We start from the raw sequence: 27,950 nt of genomic DNA on the forward strand, positions 1-27,950 counted from the left end.
ATTGCTCATGAGCACGACACTGAACCCTTACCTAGTCAAAGCATTATGTGCTTTGACCTCTCGGAACAAACACAGTACAGTACATGTTTGTGCCTCAGAGTGATATATGCAAAAACACAAATGACAATTCATACACTGTCCAACAGTGATTGAGTGAACTGTTTCTTATTCTTGTCAATGCAAACTTTGGAGTTCAAAACAATAACTCCTTTACAATTGCTTAAATTTGCTGTCTCACTTGTCACTCTCAGAATCCTGTCACCGTGGTTTTATGAAGAAGCTCTTCGATGTGTCCTACTGTTACAGCTGCATTGAATGTGTGGAAGGAACCTATTCTAATGGCTCAGGTATGCTAGATACAGATAGTCTTTTCCAGTGTTGTATTGGTGAATCTATATCTGGCGGGACACTATTTTAAAGACGTCGCTTAACACTTACGTCGCTTAACACTTACACTACATGTCACACAATGTACAATTGATATGCAGCTAGGCTCATTCCTATGCTAATTCACCTGGTGAGACACCCAGCAATCTGCAGCCTTTATAAACTTTGTTGAGGTGTGAACATAAGGGTTGTTTTTAATCGATGCATGTGTGTACAGTACGTGTGCTCCTGCTCAAAAAACTGGTGGGACGGCGTGTTACCGCGTCCCATGATGCATCCCCGTCTTTTCCCCATTCCATCTGCAATTGCTTTGCACAATGAACAAGATTAAGAAGTGTACTGAAATATATTACAAAATAAAGTATAAGCAATGTAATGTTTAAAGGGATTCTAGGCAACATTGGAGAGGGTGGAGGGCGGTGCCTACAACAGAACTTGTCTACAATCCCTTTAAAAATCCTCTAATCTAATATCTGTCAAAATGAGACGCATGATGTTTTGCCACATTTGTAATATGGTATGACAAGACTTTAATTGTATTAAAAACATTATTGCAAAGGCAATTATGCAAACATAATGCAAAACATTATAAAACTAGAGGGATTGCACTCAGTAGAGTGTACCTCCACCATAACTATACAATTAGTATTATTAAGATAATTAAAAAATTTTAGTGATTGTAATTTTTACCTTGCCCTTAATTGTGACCATGACCGTGACCTTTTAAACCTATGAAACAATCATGAACAAAAAAATCACAAACAGAAATCCTGCACACTGCTCTTGCTCAGCAGCATCAGTTTTCAGATTCACTTTTATTGTCACTTAGATGCACAGGTACATACATGTGAAAAACGTACGCTCGGAAGCTCCAATAATAAAACAATAAAACATGATAAGACAATCTAAAAACGCTCATAGGCAATAAATAAACAAACACAGGCAATTCAGTTTAAGGAAAGTGCATAGTGCAGAGTACAGTTATTTCACATTTCATTTTCCACTGTCATTTAACAGCCTGATGGCCTGTGGGAAGAAACTGTTCCTCAGCCTGCTGGTACGTGCTGAGAGGATCTTGTATCCGGGATCTTGTATCCCTTTACCCTATTCAAATATTGACATGATTTTTCGGTCTTTCTGGACCTTCATCAAGATTCTTGGCGTGCCACGATTGTTTCATTAATCACTGCCCAACGCAACGCACCTGCATCTGAACAAAGTGGATGTGCTTTCTTTGAGGCAGCCAACTGATCATTAACATGATATTTAATGAAAATCCGTCCATCCGTTCTCGTGTTATTTTACTAACAGACAGACCTCGACATCGATTGAACTTGACATTTTAACTTTTCCACCCAAAAGCCAACCACCTCCTTGGGGAACAGCAATCTATTGATCATTCCAGCAAGGTTTCATGGAAACGTGGCTTGTCTGTTATGTGCTAACAACCAAATAAAAGAGCTAACAGAATGGGGCGAAAATATAACCTGTGTCCAACACAAGTCTGAGTTATATTTAGTTGCATGTGACATACTGTGAGCTTGTGGATCTGCTATTTTCAATGTGCGACACCCACACACAACCAAGTATAAATCACGCATTAGTTGGCAGAGGTAATAAAGTACAGTATGTACTTGGTGGTCCTCTTCTTTCTTTTATGTTTTTGATTTAAGCTACAACTATTCTCTATTTAGATTCACCTGTTTTAACTGTAATCTAGCCTAATCTCATCTAACCCCCAATCCTCCTGCAGATCGTAATGACTGTCAAAAGTGTCCTAATGGAACGTCATCCGAGAAGGGCTGGGACCATTGTGAACCAATAGTGAGGACCTATTTGAGGTGGAGAGATCCTCATTCCATTGCCCTTGTGGTATCCGCGGCCTTTGGTGTATTGCTGCTGCTGGTGACCTTTATCATCTTTTTGGTGTACAGAAATTCACCGCCCATGAAGCGAGCCGAGGTGAGAATATCCTGCACGATGATGAGTGGCCTGGCTGTGAGCTTTGCCAGCGTCATATGCTTCATTGACAAGCCCATTGTGCACCTGTGCCGGGCTCGGCAGATCATGTATGCCATGGGCTTCACCCTTTGTGTCTCCTGCATCCTAGTCAAGGCTTACCGTACATTCCTGGCCTTCCTGCCCTTTGGTCAGCTGAGACACAAGCGACTAAATAAACTCTATAGGCCGCCTCTAATCATCAGCATTGTGACCGCTATCCAGGGAGTCATCTGCATCCTCTGGCTGGTCTTCGATAGTCCTGACGTTGATGACACCACTCCATCACCACAGAGCCTTGAGATAATCATCCAGTGTCACGTAGGCAAAACATTCATAGGTTTTGGTATCATGTTGAGCTACATAGCCCTGCTTGCTTTGGTCGGCTTCCTCCTGGCTTTCAAGGGCAGGAAGGTTCCCCATGAGTTCAGTGAGACCGGCTACATCATCTTCAGCATGCTGATGTACCTGTTTGTGTGGGTGTGCTTCATCCCCATCTATATCATCAAGACAGAAGAGGCCTCCGCTGTGCAGGCCTCGGCCATCTTAGTGTCCAACTATGGCGTCATCTTCTGTCATTTCTTACCCAGGTGCTACGAGCCACTCTTCAGGCCACAAGGTGACACACTGGAGAGGATTCTGAGGAGGTGGCTCGTTGTCACCGCCAGTCCTTCACTTCCCATTCCAAACCCAGATTTAGAAACAGACCCAGAGAACCCAAACACAGGCTTAGAGACATATAAAGACATATGCATCCCTTCTGCAACAGAGCGATCTGGCTATCCCTCTGGTTCAGTGAAATTAGGAACACTAGGAGATCCAAGCCCTGCTAGGCCAGAGGTTTCCACAGGCAACCTTAGGAAGAGACGTAGGAGTGTGTCCTGCTCAGAATTGTATTCTCAAAATGTGGCATGTATATAATTATTTGGCAGTGGCTTGTCCTGGTAGCAAATCTTTAAACACCAGTCTTTTGTTGCAATTCTGAATTCTTAACAGACTTAACAGTCCATGCTGAACATTAACTTTTGGAGTTCAATTTGTAAATACCAATGCATTATTTTGTGAAATACACAGCTTTTTATTTATTTATTTCACTTATGTTTTTTATACTATACAAATTATACATTATTTCCATGGACATAAAATCATATTAACCCCGGTCAATGAAGTGTATAGGGTTTAAGTTGTTAACATAGCATGCATTCATCACATTTTATACACATGGGTCGTCCAGCCACATTCTACCACAGGTGAACTACAGTCAAGAAGCCAGCACACTGTAATGTCCTTTACAAAAAAATATTTAGCCTCACCGGGAGGCTGTGCACCTAAAGAGTCTTTATTTTGGAAGTGTTGCTGGCATTCCGTTTTCTCTGCCATTCTCTGCCAAACTATTTGGTTTGTTTGTGCTTGCTAATGTGCATGTATACTGTATGTATGCATAAGATTGAACATTGGTATACTGTTTTGACCACAAACAGGTTTCATTTCAAGTCAATGACTTAATTGTCTTCAGCTGTATTTTTTACATTAACTACTTGAATCCTCACATCCCTATTTTGGGGGGAACATTATCCAAAAATAGCAGATCTACAAGCTCGCAACGCCTCACGCCGTTGTGAGCTTGTAGATGTGCTATTTTCGGCAAAGACGTTTGGTGTAGAGGGAAAAAGAGCTGACCAAGTACAGAGTGAAAGGTCAAGGTTACTAAGTATTGACAGTTTAAGTGGTTAAATGTCTGAACACTCCTATGAATCCAACACTGATGATAATGTGGTCAAACAAGTCTATGAATCTATGAAATATATGAAAAGGTTTCTGCAGCACAATGATATACAATATGTAGTGGGCGGGGGGGGGTCCCTGCTTCATCTCTCTCTCAGCTAAGGCGTCCTTGGCATGAAAAACGTTGATGACCCCTGTGTTACAGTAATTAAGTGTGAACATGTGTGTGCATGCTCTGAACAGAACATAATATTGTGGGGGTTGATGCTTGATCTATGGCGCCATCTACTGTTCATTCAAAGCGAGTTCTATGTCAATCATCATGACCTCCATGGCAACGACACGTTTGACATTTTCTTATTTTTTGTTTGATAAATCATCTCCAAAATGAAGTCTAGTTTAATGAACCTATACACCTTTTAACGAGTTAAAAGGCCAGAGACCATCTCCGCCCACACAACACTCTTTTTTAACATGTTTTTCCTGCCATTGTGCGCCCGAGGACATTAAGGACGGTAGTCAATATGACAGATGAACTGAATCAGAACAGATCGTAAGATGAATTGCACTATTATTTGCACAGTTTGCACAGACTATGAAGTACTTCTTTATTCTAGTTGCCTTTTAAAGAGTATGGTAGGTATAGGAATAGGATGTAGGATTGTGGGATGTATGTTTTCTCTGTCTTGTCTGTATTTTCTGTCTTTTTTAAATGCTGACCCTGGGAGCTGAGCTCCAACATTTCCTATGCACTTGTGCAAATGGCAAATAAAGTCTATTCTATTCTAATGAATCTTAGACTCATTGAAAACATTGCTTCTGGTGACTGATATTGTCCTTCTAAAGCGGAGTTCCAAGGGGGCCCAGCAAAATGAACAGTTTTATTTAACCTATTTCACCAGCAAGAAGTTAAACCAATGAGAAAAACATGCCTAAGTAACAAAAACATGAGAACAATGACATACCCTGGTCATTTGTTCTCATGTTTTTGTTACTTCACAATGATCACAATGTTAAAAATGTAAATTAGATAGCATGTTATTTAGATGTTTTTAGATTGTTCATTATTTACCTGGTATCCTTCATCATCATCATCATCATTCGAGTGCCCTCGAGATCTGCGACACAAGCTGCTTCCACTGGTCTCTGTTGCTCATTGTTTGCCACCCCAAGTTCATTCACAGTCAGTCCTGTATCCCTACTCAGAAAATCTGGAAATGTGAGTGGTCTGGTTCCTCTTGATGGGCAGGGTAGTCTCCACAGAAGAATATCTGAAATGACCTGGTCTTTTGCTCTGTGACAATGTCCAGCAAAGCGGAGTCTTCTTTGTGCCACAACAGCTGAGATGGAAGGGATGCCACCATAAATCTGAGCTTTAGTGGGATGGTTCCTCCATGAAAGGTTCTGGACACGCATGAGGAGTCTTGTGTATGTTCCGTCCAGACGATCCCGTAGCTCCTTATTCATTGTCCATGTTTCGGCACCATACAAAAGGATACTTTCCACACAGGCTTTGAAAAGGTTGATCTTGGTAGCTCTTGAGATGTCTGACTGCCATATTTGATGTAGCTTATTGCAAGCACTCCAGGCCTGACCTTTCCTTGTCAGGAAGTCCTTTCTGCTACTGACTACATACGATCCAAGGTACTTGAATTCCTCAGTTTCTTTGATGTCACTGCCGTTTATGGAGCAGATGGTTGGATGATCAGAGTCTTCATTCAGAAACAGGCATTCTGTCTTTTTGGTGTTCAGCAAAAGGCCCACTTTGGCTGCTGATACTTCTAGTGATGTTAAAAGCTCTTGAGCAGAGGATATGTGTTCAGCTATCAGTGCGATGTCATCCGCGTAATCAAGGTCAGTCAGCCACTTCTGACTTTGACGACCAGATCTTCTGCCTATTGTGAGACCTTTGGAGGCGATGGTGTCTAAGGCTTGCCTGAGGACGCAGTCAACGACAATGACAAAGAGAAACAGAGAGAGACAGACAGACAGACAGACAGACAGAGAGAGACAGATATTTTGTGTTTCATGTTCAAGTCAGATGTGATTCTTATTTTTTTTTATTAAAAGCAGGGCAATGATTGTTGATGTGCTCGTCTGGGCATTCTACACATGATTCCAAATTCTGTGTCCGTATGTCTACAGTATGTGTACACCGGATTATTAACTGCTTTTAATAAACAAACAGCGACACAAGAAAACAAAGTTAAAAGAAAAGTAAAAAGTATACCATACTGACAAGAATGAGAGACACAGAGAGAGAGACAGAGAGAGACAGGGAGAGAGAGAGAGACACACAGAGAGAGACAGAGAGAGACAGAGAGAGAGGGGGAGGGAGACAGACAGAGAGACAGGGAGAGCGAGAGACAAATATAGGCAGAGAGACATATATAGACAGAGAGACAGAGACAGGGAGAGAAGAGACAGATATAGGAAAAGAGAGACAGGGAGAGCGAGAGACAGATATAGCCAGAGAGAGACAGGGAGAGCAAGAGACAGATATAGGGCCAAGCAGCAGTTAGATGTGAGTGTGTTCAGTACTTTATAAAGCAGCAGTTAGATAGATGTCAGTTCAGTACTTTATAAAGCAGCAGTTAGATAGATGTCAGTTCAGTACTTTATAAAGCAGCAGTTAGATAGATGTCAGTTCAGTACTTTATAAAGCAGCAGTTAAATAGAAGATGTCAGTGTGTTCAGTACTTTATAAAGCAGCAGTTAGATAGATGTCAGCGTGTTCATCATAACATTTAGTGTTCAGTGATCACTGCTTTGTGTGTTTACAGTGCTGCTGAGGCTGCTGCTGACATTGACCTGATGGAGATGTTTCCTGGTTTGTTTGTCTACCTAAGTGTTGAAATTATTTTTAAACTGAGCCAATAGAGCCAGTGAACTTTGACCTTCAGACCATAGGATCTAAATGCCTTGTGTTTACATAATGATTTGTATATGAACTACACATTATATTTTACATGCAGTGTGAATTGTATACTTTATGAGCTATAAAAATGTACAATACATGATTCCTAAGTTGGGGGGAAATGTGATGCTGGAGACACAACTGAGGTTTACTTTGTCAGAACAGGACAACAACCAACAACAACAGGCACATTATGCAAAAAAACGTTTTAATATATAATTGTATAATATATATTTATTATTTTTTTCTTTTTCATACATTTGTGGCAAACCAGGGGAAGCTCTGCCTCAGATGTCAGTCAGGCCCAGGCTGGGCCAGGAAGAGGGCGTATACTTTCCTGTACAGGTCCTGTAGCCAGTAGGTAGCTGGCTGTGGTCACACCTGCAGCCCATCTGACAATCAGCCAGCTGAGTACTAAGTCACCAGCTCCCAGGCAGCAGGTTAGTCAGTTGGAGCCAGACAGCAAGCAGGCAACACACTTTCTGTCACGAGTGGAAGGACGTCAGTGCAAGCCACCTGAGCTCCAACACCGAGGGGGAAAGCAGGGTCCCCCCCCCCCCCCCCCCAATGGAATCCATAGTGACTGTTCTCTCCCTGCTCTGCCCACAGGACAGCAGATTCCCCCGTGTGTAGCATAGGCTGAGAGCCACAGCCCCAAGACGAGAATTCTCCTAAGTTTGAGTTTTGACCCACCACCCCTTTCCCCAGAACCTTTTTGAATAAAGACCATTTAAGTTATACCACATCTGACTCCGTGGTTCCTATTTTATTGTGAATCTTACCTCCACTACCCCTGGGTTGCCACACAATATTTTCAGGGGGTGCTGCAGCCCCCTCAGCACCCCTACTTCCCACGGCTATGGGACCAACATTTGTACCTTAATAAATAGTCTTGTGTACAGATGTGTCTCTGTCTTCACTGTCTGTCATGTAGACTCTACATTAAATATTGATGCTGTCAGGTGGAAAGCTTGTATTTCCCAAATCTTTACTTTTGTATCATTATGATAAAAACCTTTTTAAAATAGTGAAATTAGCATATCTACAAGCTCACAAGGCGGCACGGCGCGGTTTGAGCTTGTAGATCTGCTATGTATTTTCACTGCTTGTGTGCAACTTTGATTGATTGATTGAATACTTTATTAGAAGTTTGCAGACAAAAGCACATGAAAATATAGTTCAATACAAGGTCAGCCAATAGGAACAAAAAAAAACAAGAAAGCCATTGGCTTGTATGATGAAGTAGAGCATTAATTCACCAAGACACATAAAAAGCTTAAATGTGGAGATATGAGGTTTCTGCGAGACAGCAATGATTTATTAAAGGAAAACTACATTTGAAATACAATAAGTGAACGTATCAAATCTTCTCTTTAATTCTTTTTTTGTCTCTCAAACATTTGTGATCATAGTTTCTTTTTCTTTTTTTTTTTACAGTTTGTCAGAAACTTGATTTCTGACATTGACGTTCATTGCCTTCACCATGCCAGTCCGTCCGTCCATTTGTCTTTGAGCAGTTAATCTCCGGCACCGTTGGACCAATCAGCGTGAAAATTTGCACAAACACTACCAGGCAGGAGGCCACCCACAAATGTTTACATTTTGGCCTACTCTTGAATCGTAGGTCATACAATAAAAAAAAATCTCTCGATTCCTTGGATCATGAAGAAACTCATAACACGCGCCCATTTATGCCTGACATGATTTACCGCTATTTTGTGTTTTCTACAAAACACTCTTTTTGACACTACTCCTACAGATATTTTCTAAAACTCACACAACTCGGTACATATTATCTCTGCGGTCACGTGATGAAGAAGTACAGTATTTGTAAAAAAATAAATCTGGTTCCATTCCGATTGGCTCTTGCAGGAGGGGCCAATCATACCTCAAATCATGAACGTTGTGTCCGATTGCCGTAAAAGCTTTGCACACACACTCCCAGTAGGCCAAGGAAGAACCTCCATTTCAAATAAATCAATTTGGCCTCATGGTGGCGCTATGACAGCCCACTTTACGGTTTGGCCTATAACTCCAAACTGTAGGTCCTAGAATCTAAATATTTTGCCCTGGATTCCTTAGATCATGACACAACTCTGCATATTGGGCCCGGCCATTTGTGCCAGACGAGATTTTCCTCCCTTTTGTGTGTTCTTCAAAACACTTTTTGCTACTACTCCTACAGATTTTGTCCAATACTCACACAAGCCGGTACACGATCTGGGGTCATTTGATCATGATGCATCACTCAGATTTTCCAGATTCCATTCCAATTGGCTATGACTGCCTTCCGAAGTTTGGAACACCACACTTTTCTATTTTTTCTGTTTTCAGGAAATGGGTATGTATATATCTGATAAGTACGAAAACATTGGTTGCGTGGTTGTGACCTAAAAGGGCAACCAAATGAACAGCAAAAGTCCATCATCCATGATGACTAACCATCCAGCTACTGTACGTGGGCCACATGCCAGGGAGATCTGTGTGCACCTTAAGTATTATCTTAAGATCTTCTCTGTTCTGTTATATTCTCATCATTCATGGTAGGATTTCAGACAAACGCCAACATTTTATTTACATTACACATAAAAGAAACAAACTTCACATCATCCAGCAGAGGGCAATATTAGCCAATTTTAGCTTAGAGCCTACCAAGGGTGATGGTGGCTGCTCTATTGACATGAATGGAGACCTCTCCCTCCAGTGCTTCCTATAGGAAACCTTTATTAAGTATATATAATTTTGTTTTTAAAATTACACATTTAATCTGTAAAGCATTCTAAATAAGTAATTTTCTGTACTGTTTAAACTGCTATGGGGTAAATGTTACATGTAAATTATGAGGGACTTTTCTCTGTCTTGAGTAACATGTTCATATGGGACATGGTCTGTACAGTGTACAATACATTATGATTTGCTGTGGTTTATGTGTAATGCTTTGTACACTTTGGTCCTTTTGAATTGTAATGTCATGCCCACTCCGTTTACCATTGCCATGGTGATGACCTTAATTAGTTAGCTGACGACCTTGATCCTCAGCACCTGTGTTGACCTATAGAGCCCTATAAGAGAAACATGTCTGTCTGTGATTCATTACGGCACTGATGATGGTCTTATGACCCCTCCTATCACTCATGCACTATAGCACTTGGTTGAACATTTAAAAACTGCTCATCCTTAAATTCTTTTGGGGTTGTGCGAGTCTTTCACCACGAAGTTCCTCTTCGTTTTTGAGACCACGTGCACCTGCAATCAACATCATACTAAGAACAAAGAAAGGATGCCTCGCAATTTCTTTGTGAGGCAAAGTATGCACAATGTACTTTCTTCATCAGTAGAATCCAGGGGTCATCATAGGTTTTTTCCCTATCAACCAAATATATAGATATCGATACATGGCAGTACATCACATCGATATTCATATAAGTATTAGAACATTTTCATAAAAGGCGATAAAGAAAAAAACAGACTCAGGACACAGGCAGCCATGGATGTAATGAAATATCTTGTATTCAGACAGAGAGAGTGGGAAGGTTACAGTATCACAGGGGTTAACGCATCATCGGTCGTCGTCTCTCTCTGCCATTAAACAGAGAAAGCACTGGTCTTTAACAGCGTCCGTTAACATAAACATATGACATCATTGAAGATACATCAAGCGTCCAGCCGTCAGAGGAGTAGTCCTGCTATTGGTGGATAGAGATGAGTACGTCATCGTCAGATGAGGATGATGATGGTAGATGATGAAGATGATGATGATGGTGTGACAGTTTATCTTTGAACAAACAGCGTCCACATGTCTCGAACAACACGTTAGCCTCGGCTCTGACCTGTCTGGTCAGAGGTAACTTCGTGACACTGCGAGAAGGGTTATGCATTTGGAGTAGAACACCGAGATATGGTGTTCTTAAAACAATAGATAACCACAGAAAGGCCTGTAACTAATTTGACCTTGCATAGACAGAGACAGGAGAAATAGGGAGAGTAGAGTACATGACAGAATTTAGGCCAAAATGACAGCATTATATTAATTTGACATTTAAAGCAGGTTTAAGACATTAGACAAATTATGATTAATCAAAATATATCTATCAAGCCTACCTCTTGATCATGATTTGGATAGGGTCAAAGGGCAAGCTGATTGTACCTTGTGACATTATTCAAACCAAACCAGACACAGACAGGCTTACAGTGACTAAGTAAGGACACAGAGATTTCAAATGACCTAAAGGGCAAATGGATTGGAAGTACAAATATATTTTAAGGACTGTATAATTTAAATCAAATTGTAGATTAATAAACCTTACATTGTGACAGAGTGGCTTAATGCCTTTAAAAAAATAAATGGTTAGTTATGTATTTAATATATAGATATATATTATTAAAAAAAATGTAAGGGGTTGTATAAGTTATCAACAGATATTACTTTGAAAGGACTGTATATAATGGTTATTCATTCAATTAGGAAGTAAAACAGGGTTATATTTCATGAGATTTCGAGACCCATGCGACAAAGTTTTTCCCGGGTATTACCTTTTGTTTAGTGGAGTGGTGTCTAGCTCTCCACCTGTAGCGTTCAGCAACAGCTGATTAACAATTCACATCTCCACTAACAAATAATTTTATTATAATTCAAAAATCTCAGCTAATGTACCGTTCCAAAACAAATCTTTTCAAAATATGTTTGGATGTAATCAATTTTTTAGCACCTGTTATTGACCCATAGCCCGTTTTGGTTGATAGAGTGAGGGGAAATTGACCAGCTGACAAGTTTTTGAAATTGGACTTTGACAAGACACCTACGTAACTGATCAAAGACGATTCTGGACAATTCAGATAAGAGAATTACCCCTCCTCGTGTTGAGCTGGTCCAGATACTTTAACAAGTTTTTAAGTATTTAAAATGTAACGGTACACTTCTGACCTGTACTTTTACTTGTTGGTAGTAGGGCTGTGTCTAGCCTTCCACCTGCGGCCTTTAGCAACAGTTGATTAACCATTCACATCCCCACTAACAAATAACTTTACTTTATTTAGGGAAAAACTCAGTGGAATGGCCCCAAAACCCAGGAAATACTTCCCGAATGTAATACCTCCTGATTGCATGCATATGGGGTTTATTTTGGTAGGAGGAATCATGTTAATGGATTAAGTAAGTACAACCTGAGTAAATACAAACTGTTTGTGTAATTTTCAAATGTTTTCAATCTAAGTATATTCAGCAAATCAAATCAATTATTCATCTACAAATCTCTCCCCTTGTCACATTCAATGGGTAATGGATGTGACATGGAAAAGAAACAAATCAGATTTAAACACAATGGGAACATGAAAAATGTAAAAGAAAATATGGAAATATTTATTTGAGGTTTTATTCTGAAGGGTACATTAATTTCCACCGAGCTTAGGACAACTGTGAAAATGAATGACTCTTCACTGATTTATTCTTTTATCCTTCATCTAAACTAAAAACAAACAAATGCATTCCAGGATTCGTATTAATATGTAAATCAGTTGTGGGGTTGTACCCCACTTACCTCCTAGGTCTATTTACAGCAATACGAATTGGCCTGGAACGTGAGGCATACTGTGTTTTGTTCTGAAAATAGACAAACAAAAAAATGACAGTACAAAAGAAAACAAATAAAGAAATACATATATTCATATATCTATATACATATATATAATAATTTTAAACCTTCCAATACCCTCAGATACCCATAACCATACATGGCGTTACATCATATGGATATAGTATATATGAAAGAATTATGATTAAAATGTTTAAAATTAAAATATAACAATGACAAAATTAAAATAAACATATTCGTTGCGAAGAGTTAGAGTTAGATAAAGTACATCAAAATAAATTGAAAAGAAAACACAGACTTTGGAAAAAAATAAAATAGCAGATCTACAAGTTTAGTCAAAAATGATCAAATATCTTTAAAACTTTAAAATAATTCTTCTTATTCATCATTAAAATGTTTCCAAAGAATAGTATAAAGAATATTATAATATTGTAATGTATTTAATCTAATATTCACTGATAAGTATTGAATTCAATGGAATCTGTAGAAGTGACGTGGTAAAGTGACGTGATAGGGAAGCTGATACTTCCTGTTGAATGAATTCTGGGTAATTGAGTCAAATGGAGTGTAAGAGAGACCATTAAAGAAAATCCAAAAAAATTAGAACTTATTATTTAAGGAATATGTCTATATAGACATATCCATACATGAGGCGAGGGAGGGAACTAGAACGGTCAAAATATGGTTACAGAGGTCTGAGTTTAAGATATAAGTACTGCTTCTTGCAGCAATGGAACCACAGAAAATAATCAGCATTCCTGGGTTGAGTTTATTAGTCGACTTAGTCTGTCTAGCAGACGAATGAGCTCTTGTGATTGCTTAAATCAACCATTTTTATCGATTAATGGTCTACCACACGTACAATAATTTATGAAAAACATATCCCCGAAAATCAATAATTTGTGAATGCAAGTCGACCAATATTCATAATCCTACAGAGTAAAATAGATATATTAGTTCTCGTGACAAACATTAACACAAAATTAATTTACGCGAATGACGAGGGGTCGCACACTTATCTATACTTGATCACCCTCCCCTGGTGTGAGACCAGCATAATGATTTATACATGTACCTAAAACGTTCTCATCGAACACCCCAAGGTTTGGATCGGGGGTTATTCTAGATGATATGATCAGAGGTACACCATAAATCCATATACATATATACATACTCACAAGTATCTATATATAAATAAAGAACTGGAAATATTCAGAAATGAGAATATCCAGCTGCTTAGTCAAACACCAGTGTAAAAATATGGAGGATGTCCAGTACAGATCGTGTGCGGTTAATATAACCTTCTTACGTCATTATCCTACACTTTTCCATAGCACAAGAGGGCTGCTCTCAAAAAAAATTACCCTGAGCATGTCAGTCAACAACTTGTCAACACATTAACAGCACAAAAGCAACTATGAGCAGCCTAAATGTTTACCGCGGAGAGGAAGGAAGAGAAAAAGAGAGAGAGAGAGAGAGATGGAGAGATGGAGAGAGAGAGAGATAGATATATAGTGAAATATTGTATTTTTAAGAACGTTTAGTCTAGAATCTATTTATGGCAGTGGATACGGGCGCTCTAACAGACTATAGTTAAAGTTTGACACGCTCAAAGCCCTGAAAAGATTCCCCGTTCAAAAAGTTTTGAAGAACGAAAATAAATGATGAGTTATATAAGTGACCGTCTAGACCATATTATACAAAATATATATATTCAAGAATGTTTTTCATGAATTTAAGGGGGTTATAAAACATTTTAGTTTAAATCAAAATTAACAAAATAAAATTAAATCAAAATTAAGGAGTAGTCTGTTCTTGTTTGTGTAACATAAATGAAACAATATTACAATTAAAAGAAAAAGATCTAACTCTTGAAACGTAATGTCTATGATTATCACAATCCCTCTGTTGACCCGACATAAAAGTCAGGAAAATGAGCGATTTGACCATAAATGGTATCTTGCAGTTATACCTATATATACACACATACATACATATGCCTGTCGATATACATATACCCACAGATACAAAGAACTACTGGTATTTATATCCATACGTACGCATCCTGTAGGCATCAAGGTAGACCCATGTATACTGTACGTATGTATATATATACAAAAAAAACACAGATCTACGATCTATAAAAAATATCTGTATTTAGAAAAAGGTTCACCAAAAGATTCCTTGTAAGCGTTAATCTGATATAAAGGTTAGTGTTGTATTTTTAGCATGAATTCGTTTCGAGGGAGCGAGTTCTACAAGCTACTGTATGCTAGATGCTAGATGACCCCGGAAGTATAAGCTACCGGGGTTTCCCATAAATCGCCCCGGAAGTATAAGCCCGCAATGATTTATGGGAAATGAAGTCATCTAAAAGCTACATAGAGAAGTCAGCGACAATTATTCTGAAGTTGAATAGTTGACAAGGAGGAAACTTATTATTTAAAACGTATTATTAAGGCCAAATATTTTTTACTGGTTCAATTAATTAGAACAGAAGGGGGAAAGGAATATAAAATGTATTATTAAGGCTTATTTTTAAAACTCACAATATTAAATGGATTTAATCTACAGTGGTCAAAATAAAACCGGTCAAAGGTAAAAAATCTATATACGCTCAGAAAGAGACAGATAAGATATAGTAATCAATACGAAATCCACCGAAACAGAACGTAGTAACAACAAGCAGTAACCAGTATATAACAAAAGGACTGACTTGTGAATTATACATGTAGGTAAGAAATCGCTGAAAGGACCTTAATAAATGACCACTAGATAAGAGAATTTATGAGACATTAGGAATGTCTTCCCAGGAATATAGGTGATAAAACATTTTTACTTGACTGACTCCCTGGCGGAGCTGTGTTAAACAGTAATTTAAAAACAGGCTTATAATTTATGAGACAAATAGTTCGGTAAAGACAATAAAATAAAATAAAAAGGTATACTCATCAGATCAAGGTTTACATGGAGAAGTTACGTGGAGATCCCAATCACTGGACCATGGAAAAATAAAAATAAAAAGATATACTCATCAAATCGATGGTTCAGGGATCCTGACCCCGATGGCTGGACCACGTGGAATTTGAGACATGTGGAGAGTCAAGGGGCAAGTCCAAAGGTCCAGCGATCGCGTCCAGGTCCAAAACAAAATAAAATAAAATAAAAATGTGATACTGTTCAAAGATAACCTTCATCTGAATAGAAGTGATAAATCGTTACACCCAGGGCTGGTTCGTTTGATACGTATTAAAACATGGTCTGCCAGGGGAAGAGAGTCTGACCGTACAGTTCCGGTCAATAGCTCAGTTCCCCCCGTCCACCCTGTTTTAAACATATCCGGCTTCGATCGGACCAATTGTTAAAGTAGGTTTTTTCCCTATCAACCAAATATATAGATATCGATACATGGCAGTACATCACATCGATATTCATATAAGTATTAGAACATTTTCATAAAAGGCGATAAAGAAAAAAACAGACTCAGGACACAGGCAGCCATGGATGTAATGAAATATCTTGTATTCAGACAGAGAGAGTGGGAAGGTTACAGTATCACAGGGGTTAACGCATCATCGGTCGTCGTCTCTCTCTGCCATTAAACAGAGAAAGCACTGGTCTTTAACAGCGTCCGTTAACATAAACATATGACATCATTGAAGATACATCAAGCGTCCAGCCGTCAGAGGAGTAGTCCTGCTATTGGTGGATAGAGATGAGTACGTCATCGTCAGATGAGGATGATGATGGTAGATGATGAAGATGATGATGATGGTGTGACAGTTTATCTTTGAACAAACAGCGTCCACATGTCTCGAACAACACGTTAGCCTCGGCTCTGACCTGTCTGGTCAGAGGTAACTTCGTGACACTGCGAGAAGGGTTATGCATTTGGAGTAGAACACCGAGATATGGTGTTCTTAAAACAATAGATAACCACAGAAAGGCCTGTAACTAATTTGACCTTGCATAGACAGAGACAGGAGAAATAGGGAGAGTAGAGTACATGACAGAATTTAGGCCAAAATGACAGCATTATATTAATTTGACATTTAAAGCAGGTTTAAGACATTAGACAAATTATGATTAATCAAAATATATCTATCAATCACCATGGCAGCTCGTGATGGACATTTTCATTAATATTTAATTTTTGCCACATACATACAAAATAATCATTTTACCAAAAAAAAAACACATTGGCCTAGCCCTAAATGTATACTAAATGGACTCCTAATGTGTCATAGGGTCTATTCCAATGGGTGCAATACGTTAGTCCGACAGCGCATTCCTCCGACAGCGCAGTGCTCCGACATTAAACAGTAAACCCGAACCAAACCCGCACCCTAACCCTAACCGCACGCGGATGCCACATAGTCGGAGAAAAGGTCTGTCGGATTAACGCATGCCTCCCTATTCCAATGTGCTGTACATTTTAAAACAATAGTAGTTCTGCATTAACTTCTGAGCCACTTAATCACCCCCAAAAAAATCGAAATATTTTTGGATAATATTAATTGAGTCTAATCAGGACAGACAGTGCTTCCAAAGCAAAAGCAAAATCGTATTATACATCATGGCTTTTATAGAGATTGCTGGCTTTTCAAAGGACAGCGTTATACAGAAAGAGATAAAATCAAGTTCTACCAGCTAAACCATTGGTTTGTTTTGACAAGGTACGGTAGCTAGTTGTGGTTTCCATTAAGGTGATCAGGTATTTTGTTGTTGATGAGAAAGAATGTTAAATGCTTCTCACGGAAGGATAAAATGCTAATGGAAACAAATACAAATACAAGAAAACAAAATAGGCTACCCTATCACATCTGATTAAACAGCTGGCTTGCTCTGCAGGTTTGCTAACTTGTAGCCAGACTTTACGAGAAATCTGTCTATCTGATTGGAAGGCGGAGATATCTAATCATCTGAGCGAAACTAACTTCCAGTAAAATCCACAACTACTTGCATTTTTACAATACGTTACATTCTATTACTTCTTGGCACGGATTTTCCTGACAGTAAATTGTGATTGCGTTTTTACCACCACCGTATTCTGGGGAAATATTTTGCAAAGAATTGCAGATCTACATGCTTACAATTCCTCGGTTGCAAAGGTGAACTCAGCACATGGGAGTGTCCTCAATCTACCCATCAGCATGGGTGGGGTGGATAATTTCCCATTACTGACAAATGACCAACATACTATTTCAATATGACACTATGTGTACGTTTTTTTTTCATCATTTCATTATTCTTATTAAATATATAACAACAATAAACATATTTCTGGGACTCTCTGAGAAATATAAATATATATGTATGGTAGCAAATAGGAAAACAAACTGAATCAAGAACTCTCCAGATTAATGCAGGAGGAGAGGACAATTACCAGAGCTAATTTGTGAAAAGCTCTTGGACGAGAGGCTACACAAGGAAACAACACCACTTTGTGTCGTCTGTCTGCTTGACACGTTTGGGTCAATTAAAAATAATATTAATAAAACAAATAAATAAAACAAAACAGATTCCATCAAAATATTCTCAAAATGACTAGTTCATCATCCATATCATAGTCACTTGTGCTCATCATTAAAAACAAATCTTAAAATTGTTTTTTTCTTTAAGCTCCCCAACATTTTGCAGTTTAAAAAAAAATCTAAAATATAAGAACAAAGAATAGTGAAGGGAAAAAAACAAAACAAAATAAGTCAGAAAACAAAGTACAATGTCAGATATACATAAGGCACATGGTCAAAACAAAAATAAGTGAGGCAGAAAATCACAGAAGGATGGGGGGGAACTTCCAAAGTTTTGTTTGTTTATTCTGCGTGAGAAGAATATGCCACCTCCCAAATACCATAACAGGCTTTATAAGGAGCCTCGAGGGAACGTTTTCATTGACACTCAAAATGCTGTTCTCACTCTTCTCCAGCCTAGTCGTGCTGCTGCTGAGCAGCATGCTAAGAAGCGTGGGCAGCTGCGATCAAATGGACACTTGTGGCGCTCATTTACCGGGACACGTAATTATTGGGGTGTTGATGCCATGCCACGCCAAAGTAGAGTCTCTCAGTAATCGAACACGGCCTGACAACTTCACCTGTACAAGGTAAGGGAAAGATGATGTAAAAGTAATATTGCAAAGAATGTTTGTGCCAGATTGTTACTGCAGTGCACTTCAATCAGATTTCAGTTTTCATGTCAAGGACCCCCAAAATTCATATCTATTTGGGGCACAGACCCCCATATATTTTGTGCTTGGGACCCCCAAAAGAGAAGATTTAACATTTACATGAATCTTTTCAAAAAAGGGAGCAAAGTGAGAGCCCAGATCCCACTTTGAGAACCACTGTTGTAGTGAATTATAATTATAATAATATACTGTAATTGTCCGTAGAGTATTTTATATAATGGATTAGGTCAATAAATGAAGAATGAAGAACTCCTATTTTCTCACTAATTTCAATGAATCTTTTCCCAGTTTTGATTTGGTGCCATTTGTAAGATCCTTGGCTATCATTCACACCATTGAAGAGATCAACAACACGCCTGATTTCCTACCAGGTGTGCGTCTTGGATATATGATGTATGACACTTGTTCCGATGCTACCAAAGCCTTGAGAAACGTGGAGCACATGCTGGCGGTCAATGGCTCTCTGAGCATTCAGTGTGACTACACTGAGTTCAAGCCACCAGTGAAGGTCATCATAGGAGCACGGTACTCTGAAGTGTCCATTGCTGTAGCTAAGCTACTCGGAGCCTATATGATCCCTCAAGTAAGTTACAAGTTTATGGACATATTGTGATCAAGAAATGCAATTCACTGAAAATATGATATCTGTTGTACATTGCACACCTGCATAGCTGTATAGGAATATCCTGGTCTAGTGTCAAGTGCTGTAGTTTTGATATTTAGGTGGGCTCAGCCCCCGATGAGGATGTAAGATATACACACACAAATATATAAAGAAAATAAGTGTAAAGGTACAAATGGAAGATAAAATATAGAATTCATGTAAAACATTTGAAATTGTATCATGAGTGGAATGAATCTACCTTAATTTCAATATGAACTGTTTTCCTGCCCTCAGAATAGTTTAACTTGTTGTTAGTCTGCATATTGGAGGCAGGTGATAGAGATGCAAGAAAGGGGGAAATCATTTTGGGGAGCAAACCAACCAACATAGGCTCATTCCTATGTTAATTCATGCTGGTGTGACACCTGGCAGTCGCCAGCCTTTGTAAACTTTGTTGAAATAGCATGTGCGTACGCGTGCTCCTGCTTAAAAAAAGGGGTTGTTGCACGGCGCGTTTCTGCGTCCCATGACCAATGCATCGCTGCTTTTAGACACTCACCACACTACTATTTGCAAACCTGTCCTGCTTGCAGTATATGGTTTCTCTCTCTCTCTCTCTCTCTCTCTCTCTCTCTCTCTCTCTCTCTCTCTCTCTCTCTCTCTCTTTCTCTCTCTCTGAGGGTGTGTCAGTTATTGTCTCTTCACGAGCAGGGTGGGTGCTGGTAGAGGCAGAAATGCAGAAGTAAAATGTATAATCTGCACCTGCATGACCTGAGGAGCTGGCAGATACTGGATGGATGAGAAAACAGTAATGGCACGTGTGCCAGGAGAGCCTACCTACTGCTACTGCCATATTACTATGGTGTATTTTCACAGTATTACAGTTTTTCACAATTGTTAACACACGTTTCTCGAAACAATAGCGGCTTTCTCAAAACTCCACACACAAAACTGAAAACCTCACACACAAAATGCTAAACCCTACACTCCCTTCGCAAGATGACTCTTTGCCATCAAATCTCTTAACTGTACACAAAATGGAACTCATGTTTTCATTTGGTACACACAGCAATACACACACAAATCATTCATTACAGTACACACAACTAAGCATATGCTGCACACTACCAAGCATTTACAGGGGGTGCTCCTTCCATTCCGACATCTCGCCACTCCGACTAGTGGCTTCCGCGTGCGGTTAGGGTTAGGGTTAGGTATAGGGTTCGTTAACGTCGGAAAGGCGACATGTCGGAAAGGCGAAATGCACCCCATTTACAGCACACTGCAGGGCAAAATTGAAAACACAATCATATAAATGGAACACACCATATGAATGACAATGACTCTGGAGAATGAGCCATTTCTCCTTTTGTAAAATGACTCACTGTAGGCCTATACTTTTTTTCATAGTCAAACATAAAACAAAACACAAATATGCAGCCAAAAAAGTTTTATTTCTCTACATGATTTAGGCATCATGCCTCCGGTTCATGTCTGGCCAGAGGGCCTCATCCGCATCATAGGCAATGTTCTCCCTGTCCAAGCAGCTTTGGAAGAAAGCCCTGACAGGCCTCAACAGTGATTTTCACAATTTTTGTATAATGACATTTTTCGATTTTGAATTGGAAAAAAACATGTTTTCATTGAGAATCGTTTGTTTTGAAAAAAACTGAAAAGAATCGGAATCGTGACCCCAAGAATCGGAATCGAATCAGCCCTAACAGTGACGTCGCCACAAGCCTCCTCCATGGCCTGGAGCAGTGGGACCCGGCTCTGTGGGTTCCGTTCATATACCTTCCACCTCCAAGCTGAAAAGAACTCCTCAATGGGATTCAGAAAAGGAGAATAAGGTCGAAGGTACAGAACGGAAAAATGTGGGTGGTCCTGGAACCACTCACGCACTGGAGCAGCCCGGTGGTGCAAATTGCTCACCAGACCTGAATGTTTAGAGATTTGACTATTTGTGTGTTGTAGGTTGATGCTTTGAGATTTTACGTGAGAAGTGTGTGCAACAATTGAACATTGTGTGTAGTGTTTGGACAACAAGGTGTGTTGTAGATTGATGCGTTGAGATTTTACGTGAGAAGTGTGTGCAACAACTGAACATTGTGTGTAGTGTTTGGACAACAAGGTGATAATGTAATTGACATCAGAGTGTAAAGAAGGAAAGTCAGAGTCTAATGCAGATAAGGGAGTGTGAAGTAGTGCCAAATTGGGTCGAGCGATTAGTACATGAAGATAAGGTTGTGAAAATTGTGCCGAATTTTCGCTTTTTGTTTGTTAACAATTGTGAAAAACTGTAGTAAGTAGAACTTTAATTTTGTGTTCCCCTAGAGGTGAATACATTAACATTTTTACGAATATTTACAACTCAGAGAAAGAAAACAAAAATAAAGTAACATTACACACCCAGTGGTGTGTTACACAACATAGAAAGGGACCTAACTACACTTATGCCACAAATCTAAATTAGTGTTTGTAAGGAGGAACTCAATCAAATTCACAGTGCAGCCAAACCCATACAGGAAACTGAGGGCAGATGTGTGAGACATGACAGGAATTGGATTCTATCTTGGGTCCCCGTGACTCACAACAAGGAGCACGTTGATCATTAATGTGTCTACCATTATATGAATTTGTTTTTCAGAGAAAAACGGAACACCAATTTTAATTTAAATGTTGTTGTTTTTTCTCCTGATTTTATCAGATAAGCTGCTCCTCATCTTCACCCGCACTGAGTGATAAGTGGCGCTACCCAAGTTTCTTGCGCACCATCCCCAGCGACGTGCACCAAACGAAAGCGCTTGCCAAACTCATGGCTCGTTTCAAGTGGAACTGGGTAGGGGTTGTGTATGGAGACGATGACTATGGAAAGGCAGCCTTCCAGAGCTTCCTCCGGGATGCTGCTGAAATGGATGTGTGCACGGCCTACCAGGAGATGGTTCCCCACAATCTGCACCATGAGAACAGAACAGCACAGCGAATCAAGGAAGTGGCGAAGACGATCGGTTCCTCCAGTGCCCAGGTAGTACTGCTCATCCTCAAGGGCAAACTTGTTGAGGACCTTTTCAAGGAGATGATCCTGAACAATGTTAAAAGAACCTGGATTGCCAGCGATGCCTGGTCAAGGAACCGCCCTTTGGCGCATATGGATGGCATCAATCAGGTCGGGGACATCCTCGGTTTCGCGTTTGTGGCGCGCCACTATGAAACCTTCGATGACTACCTGAGGAACATGACAGCCAGCCCTGGGGGGTACAACAACTTCATCAAACAGTACAAGAGCCTGAGGTTCAACTGCACCCCAGAGTGTTCTGAGAAGGAACCTCCATCCTACTGTCCCACACCCGATCTCCTGAAAATAAAATCTGATGCTGCATGCAGTGACACAAATTACCTAGACGCTAATGATGACTTCCTTATAAACAAAATGGACACAAGTGAATCCTACAACTATGGAGTGGCTGTATGGGCCATAGCCAATGCCCTTAAGAGCCTTCTTAATTGTAGCAACACCTCTTGTCCTGGGGAGAAAGATTTCCCACCATGGAAGGTGAGCATGAACATGGAGGAAACGTATGAGAAAAAGTAAATATGTTCAGTATACTGTGTATATAGTTACAAATTAAAGTAATTACTAAGAAGTGCAAGGGTTAAAATGTCATGGTTCAGCCTCTAATATATTGCTGTTCCTAAAATATTGATTATTTATTTGTACAGTGACTAAATTGCATGTGTTTCTTGCAGCTTCTTGAGGAATTGAAAAGGAAAAATTTCACTCTCGACAGCCAGACATATTCTTTTGACAAAAATGGCGACTTTGTCAATGGTTATGATCTCATAATGTGGGATAAGAATGGAGAGCAGAGAAACTTTACAAGAATTGGGATCTACACTCTAGATCTACACTCATCTGCACTAGATGGACGAATTGAGCTTCATGGACACATCAAAATAAATTGGCTTTCAACGACAAATAACTCGGTAAGACAACAAAATGGACTGAGTGATATACAGAAAACGGTAGCCCCATTCTTTCATGTCCATTCTTCTTCCTTCCTTTATTCTATAGTGCAAAGTGTTGAAAGTACTGTATGTACTTTCCCATCCTTAATGAATTTCTCATGAGCACGACACTGAACCCTTACCTAGTTAAAGCATTATGTGCTTTGACCTCTCGGAACAAACACAGTACAGTGCATGTTTGTGCCTCAGAGTGATATGCAAAGACACAAATGACATTCATGCACTGTCCAACAGTGATTGAGTGAACTGTTTCTTATTCTTGTCAATGCAAACATTGGATCGCAGTTCAAAACAATAACCCCTTTACAATTGCTTACATTTGCTGTCTCACTTTCAGATTCCTGAGTCTAGATGCTCAGAATCCTGTCACCGTGGTTTTATGAAGAGGCTCTTCGATGTGTCCTGCTGTTACAGCTGCATTGAATGTGTGGAGGGAACCTATTGTAATGGCTCAGGTATGCTAGTGTTGTATTGGTGAATCTATATCTGGCGGGACGCTATTTTAAAGACGTCACGCGCTGGTCGCTTAACACTTACACTACAGGTCACACAATGTACAATTGATATGCATCTAGGCTCATTCCTATGCTAATTCACCTGGTGTGACACCCGTCAGTCGGCAGGCTTTGTAAACTTTGTTGAGGTGTGAACATAAGGGTTGTTTTTAATCGATGCATGTGCGTGTCCTCCTGCTCAAAAGACTGGTGGGACGGCGTGTTACCGCGTCCCATGATCAATGCGTCAATACCCCGTCTTTTCCCCATTCCATCTGCAATTGCTTTGCACAATGAAAAAGATTACGAAGTGTACTGCAATATATTACAAAATAAAGTATAAGCAATGTAATGTTTAAAAATCCTATCTACTTATGAATGCCACCCATAGCTGTGAAGTAATATCTGTCAAAATGAGACGCATGATGTTTTGCCACAGTTGTAATATGGTATGACAACACTTTAATTGTATTAAAAACATTATTGCGCTGAACATAATGCAAAACATTATGAAACTAGAAGGATTGCACTCAGTAGAGTGCATACCTCCACCATAACTATACAATTAGTATTATTAAGATAATTAAAACATTTTTGTGATTGTAATTTTTACCTTGCCCTTAAATGTGACCTTGACCTTTGACCTTTTAAACCTATGAAACAATCATGAACAAAAAAATCACGAACAAAAATCATACACACTGCTCTTGCTCAGCAGCATCAGTTTTATTCAAATATTGACATGATGTTTCGGTCCTTCTGGACCTTCATCAAGATCTGACGTTCTTGCCGTGCCACGATTGTTTCATTTATCACTACCCAACGCACCTGCATCTGAACAAAGTGGATGTGCTTTCTTTGAGGCAGCCAACTGATCATTAACATGATGTCTAATGAAAATCCGCCCATCTGTTCTCGTGTTATTTACTAACAGACAGACCTCGACATCGATTGAACTCGACATTTTAACTTTTTCGACCCAAGAGCCAATCACCTCCTCGGGGAACAGCAACCTATTGATCATTCCCGCAAGATTTCATGGAAATTTGGCTTGTCTGTTGTTTGCTAACAACCAAATAAACAAGCTAATAGAATGGAGCGAAAACATGACCTGTGTACAACACAAGTCTGAGTTATATCTAGTTGCGCGTGACGCATTGTGAGCTTGTGGGTCTGCTATTTTTGATGTGCGACACCCACACACAACCAATTATAAATCAGGCTATAGTTGGCAGAGGTAATAAAGTACAGTATGTACTTGGTGGTCCTCTTCTTTCTTTTATGTTTTTGATTTAAGCTACAACTATTCTCTATTTAGATTAACCTGTTTTAACTGTAATCTAGCCTAATCTCACTTAACCCTCAATCTTCCTGCAGATTGTAATGACTGTCAAAAGTGTGCTAATGGAACGTCATCCGAGAAGGGCTGGGACCATTGTGAACGAATAGTGAGGACCTATTTGAGGTGGAGAGATCCTCATTCCATTGCCCTTGTGGTGTCCGCGGCCTTTGGCGTATTGCTGCTGCTGGTGATCTTTATCATCTTTTTGGTGTACAGAAATTCACCTCCCATGAAGCGAGCCGAGGTGAGAATATCCTGCACGATGATGAGTGGCCTGGCTGTGAGCTTTGCCAGCGTCATATGCTTCATTGACAAGCCCATTGTCCACCTGTGCCGGGCTCGGCAGATCATGTATGCCATGGGCTTCACCCTTTGTGTCTCCTGCATCCTAGTCAAGGCTTACCGTACATTCCTGGCCTTCCTGCCCTTTGGTCAGTTGAGACACAGGCAACTAAATAAACTCTATAGGCCGCCTCTAATAATCAGCATTGTGACCGCTATCCAGGGAGTCATCTGCATCCTCTGGCTGGTCTTCGATAGTCCTGACGTTGATGACACCACTCCATCACCACAGAGCCTTGAGATAATCATCCAGTGTCACGTAGGCAAAACATTCATAGGTTTTGGTATCATGTTGAGCTACATAGCCCTGCTTGCTTTGGTTGGCTTCCTCCTGGCTTTCAAGGGCAGGAAGGTTCCCCATGAGTTCAGTGAGACCGGCTACATCATCTTCAGCATGCTGATGTACCTGTTTGTGTGGGTATGCTTCATCCCCATCTATATCATCAAGACAGAAGAGGCCTCCGCTGTGCAGGCCTCGGCCATCTTAGTGTCCAACTATGGCGTCATCTTCTGTCATTTCTTACCCAGGTGCTACGAGGCACTCTTCAGGCCACAAGGTGACACACTGGAGAGGATTCTGAGGAGGTGGCATGTTGTCACCGCCAGTCCTTCACTTCCCATTCCAAACCCAGATTTAGAAACAGACCCAGAGAACCCAAACACAGGCTTAGAGACATACGTATGCATCCCTTCTGCAACAGAGCCATCTGGCTATCCCTCTGGTTCAGTGAAATTAAGCCCTGCTAGGCCAGAGGTTTCCACAGGCACACAAGTGAGGAAGAGAATTAGGAGTGTGTCCTGCTAAGAATTTTATTGTCAAAATGTGGCATGTATATAATTATTTGGCAGTGGCCTGTCCTGGTAGCAAATCTTTACACACCAGTCTTTTGTTGCAATTATAAATTCTTGACAGACTCCTCCCTCCCCATTCCCATCTTGAAATGAATCCAGTGACTCCGGGTAGTCCATGCTGAACATGTATTCACTTTTGGAGTTAGATTTGTAAATACCAATACATTATTTTGTGAAATACACATTTATTTATTTCACTGATGCTTTTTATACTATACAAATTATACATTATTTCCATGGACATAAAATCATATTAACCGCGGTCAATGACGTGTATGGGGTTTAAGTGGTTAACATAGCATGCATTCATTACATTTACACATGGGTCGTCCAGCCACATTCTACCACAGGTGCACTCCAGTCAAGAAGCCAGCACACTGTAAGAGAAAATGATTTAGCCTCGACGGGAGGCCGTGCACCTTCTTCGAGTCTTTATTTTGGAAGTGTTGCTGGCATTCCGTTTTCTCTGCCATTATCCAGACTGACAAACAATTTGGCTTGTTTGTGCATGTGCATGTATACTGTATGTAGCATAAGATTGAACATTGGTATACTGTTTTGACCACAAACAAGGTTCTTCGGGCAAATGTTTTTTATAACTACTTTCAAGGCACACCAAAGCCTGCTGTTAAAAGTACATAAACAAATGCATGTGACGCATGCAGTACCAGTGAACGGGAGGCATGCGTTAATCCGACAGACCTTTTCTCCGACTATGTGGCATCCGCGTGCGGTTAGGGTTAGGGTGCGGGTTTGGTTCGGGTTTACTGTTTAAGTGAACAATATATGACCATCAGTGAATTCTGTTTAAAACATATACATGGCTGAGTGTATACAGTATGTTTACTGAACTCACCAGAATGTTGAAAGGATAACATTTAAATAAATTCACCCATGTCAGCGTGAATGTGTGCAATGGTGTGTAAATGTGATGAAATGAGATGTTAATTCACCGTGCATCAATCAGAATGTGATTGGACTGGGCAGTTCTCAGGTATGATTAATTTCATACGTATATGTATAACATACTGTTGTGGACTACCTGCATTAATAAATACAATTTTAAACACATCGTTTTGAAAGACACATTCCCTTGCTGAGGCCGTACAGTTCATGACATACAGTAGCTATTATATAAAGAGGCAGGCCAAAGTGGGAAAACACATTGGTATGTGTAGATTCCAGTCGATACCATGTAGCCTACTTTTAGTTCATCTGATTATGAGAAATTATCACAATAGTCAATCTAAAAACGCTAAAACTTGGGTGGCATGTACTTTGCAGAAAGCAGAAAGTCTTGTACAGTTAGATGGGTGAGAAAGATGGGTAACAAATGATTTGATGTAAGTGAAAAGAAAAAAAAATCTCTTCAAGCTTCCAGTGTGACAGGAATTTGCATGTAAGATTATGATCAAGTTGAAATTCCCAGCATCCTCATGACATCGGGGAATTTGTGATGTGTTGTGAGCTTGTAGATCGACTATT

The 27,950-nt window shown here is 39.8% G+C and overlaps 2 protein-coding genes across 3 annotated transcripts in view; both read left to right on the forward strand.

The window, feature by feature from the left end:
• Window positions 1-3,391, forward strand: part of LOC311063795 (G-protein coupled receptor family C group 6 member A-like) — a 69,722-nt gene extending 66,331 nt beyond the window's left edge. For both annotated transcript variants that reach the window (XM_084083395.1, XM_084083396.1), the window contains one exon: window positions 2,141-3,391. In XM_084083395.1, coding sequence (XP_083939521.1) covers window positions 2,141-3,306 — 1,166 coding nt within the window. In that variant the 3' untranslated portion in view covers window positions 3,307-3,391. The remainder of the gene's footprint in view (window positions 1-2,140) is intronic.
• A 15,209-nt stretch (window positions 3,392-18,600) lies between these two features.
• LOC311063796 (G-protein coupled receptor family C group 6 member A-like) lies at window positions 18,601-27,716 on the forward strand. Its single transcript, XM_084083397.1, has 6 exons — window positions 18,601-18,721; window positions 19,094-19,388; window positions 22,117-22,962; window positions 23,157-23,393; window positions 23,773-23,890; window positions 25,307-27,716. The coding sequence occupies exons 1-6, from the start codon at window positions 18,603-18,605 to the stop codon at window positions 26,416-26,418; spliced, it is 2,727 nt and encodes a 908-aa protein (XP_083939523.1). The 5' UTR covers window positions 18,601-18,602; the 3' UTR covers window positions 26,419-27,716.
• The last annotated feature ends 234 nt before the right edge of the window (window positions 27,717-27,950 follow it).

The sequence above is a fragment of the Gymnoscopelus microlampas genome (assembly GCF_963454915.1).
Source record: "Gymnoscopelus microlampas genome assembly, chromosome: 16".
Lineage (NCBI taxonomy): Eukaryota > Metazoa > Chordata > Actinopteri > Myctophiformes > Myctophidae > Gymnoscopelus > Gymnoscopelus microlampas.

What these genes read in the sequence shown, in the direction of transcription:
- LOC311063796 (XM_084083397.1), top strand. Translation starts at nt 18,603, where the DNA reads ATGGACACTTGTGGCGCTCATTTACCGGGACACGTAATTATTGGGGTG. An exon ending in GAGCCTATATGATCCCTCAA is followed by an intron (nt 19,389 to 22,116) that starts GTAAGTTACAAG and finishes TGATTTTATCAG; the next exon opens with ATAAGCTGCTCCTCATCTTC. An exon ending in AAGATTTCCCACCATGGAAG is followed by an intron (nt 22,963 to 23,156) that starts GTGAGCATGAAC and finishes TGTTTCTTGCAG; the next exon opens with CTTCTTGAGGAATTGAAAAG.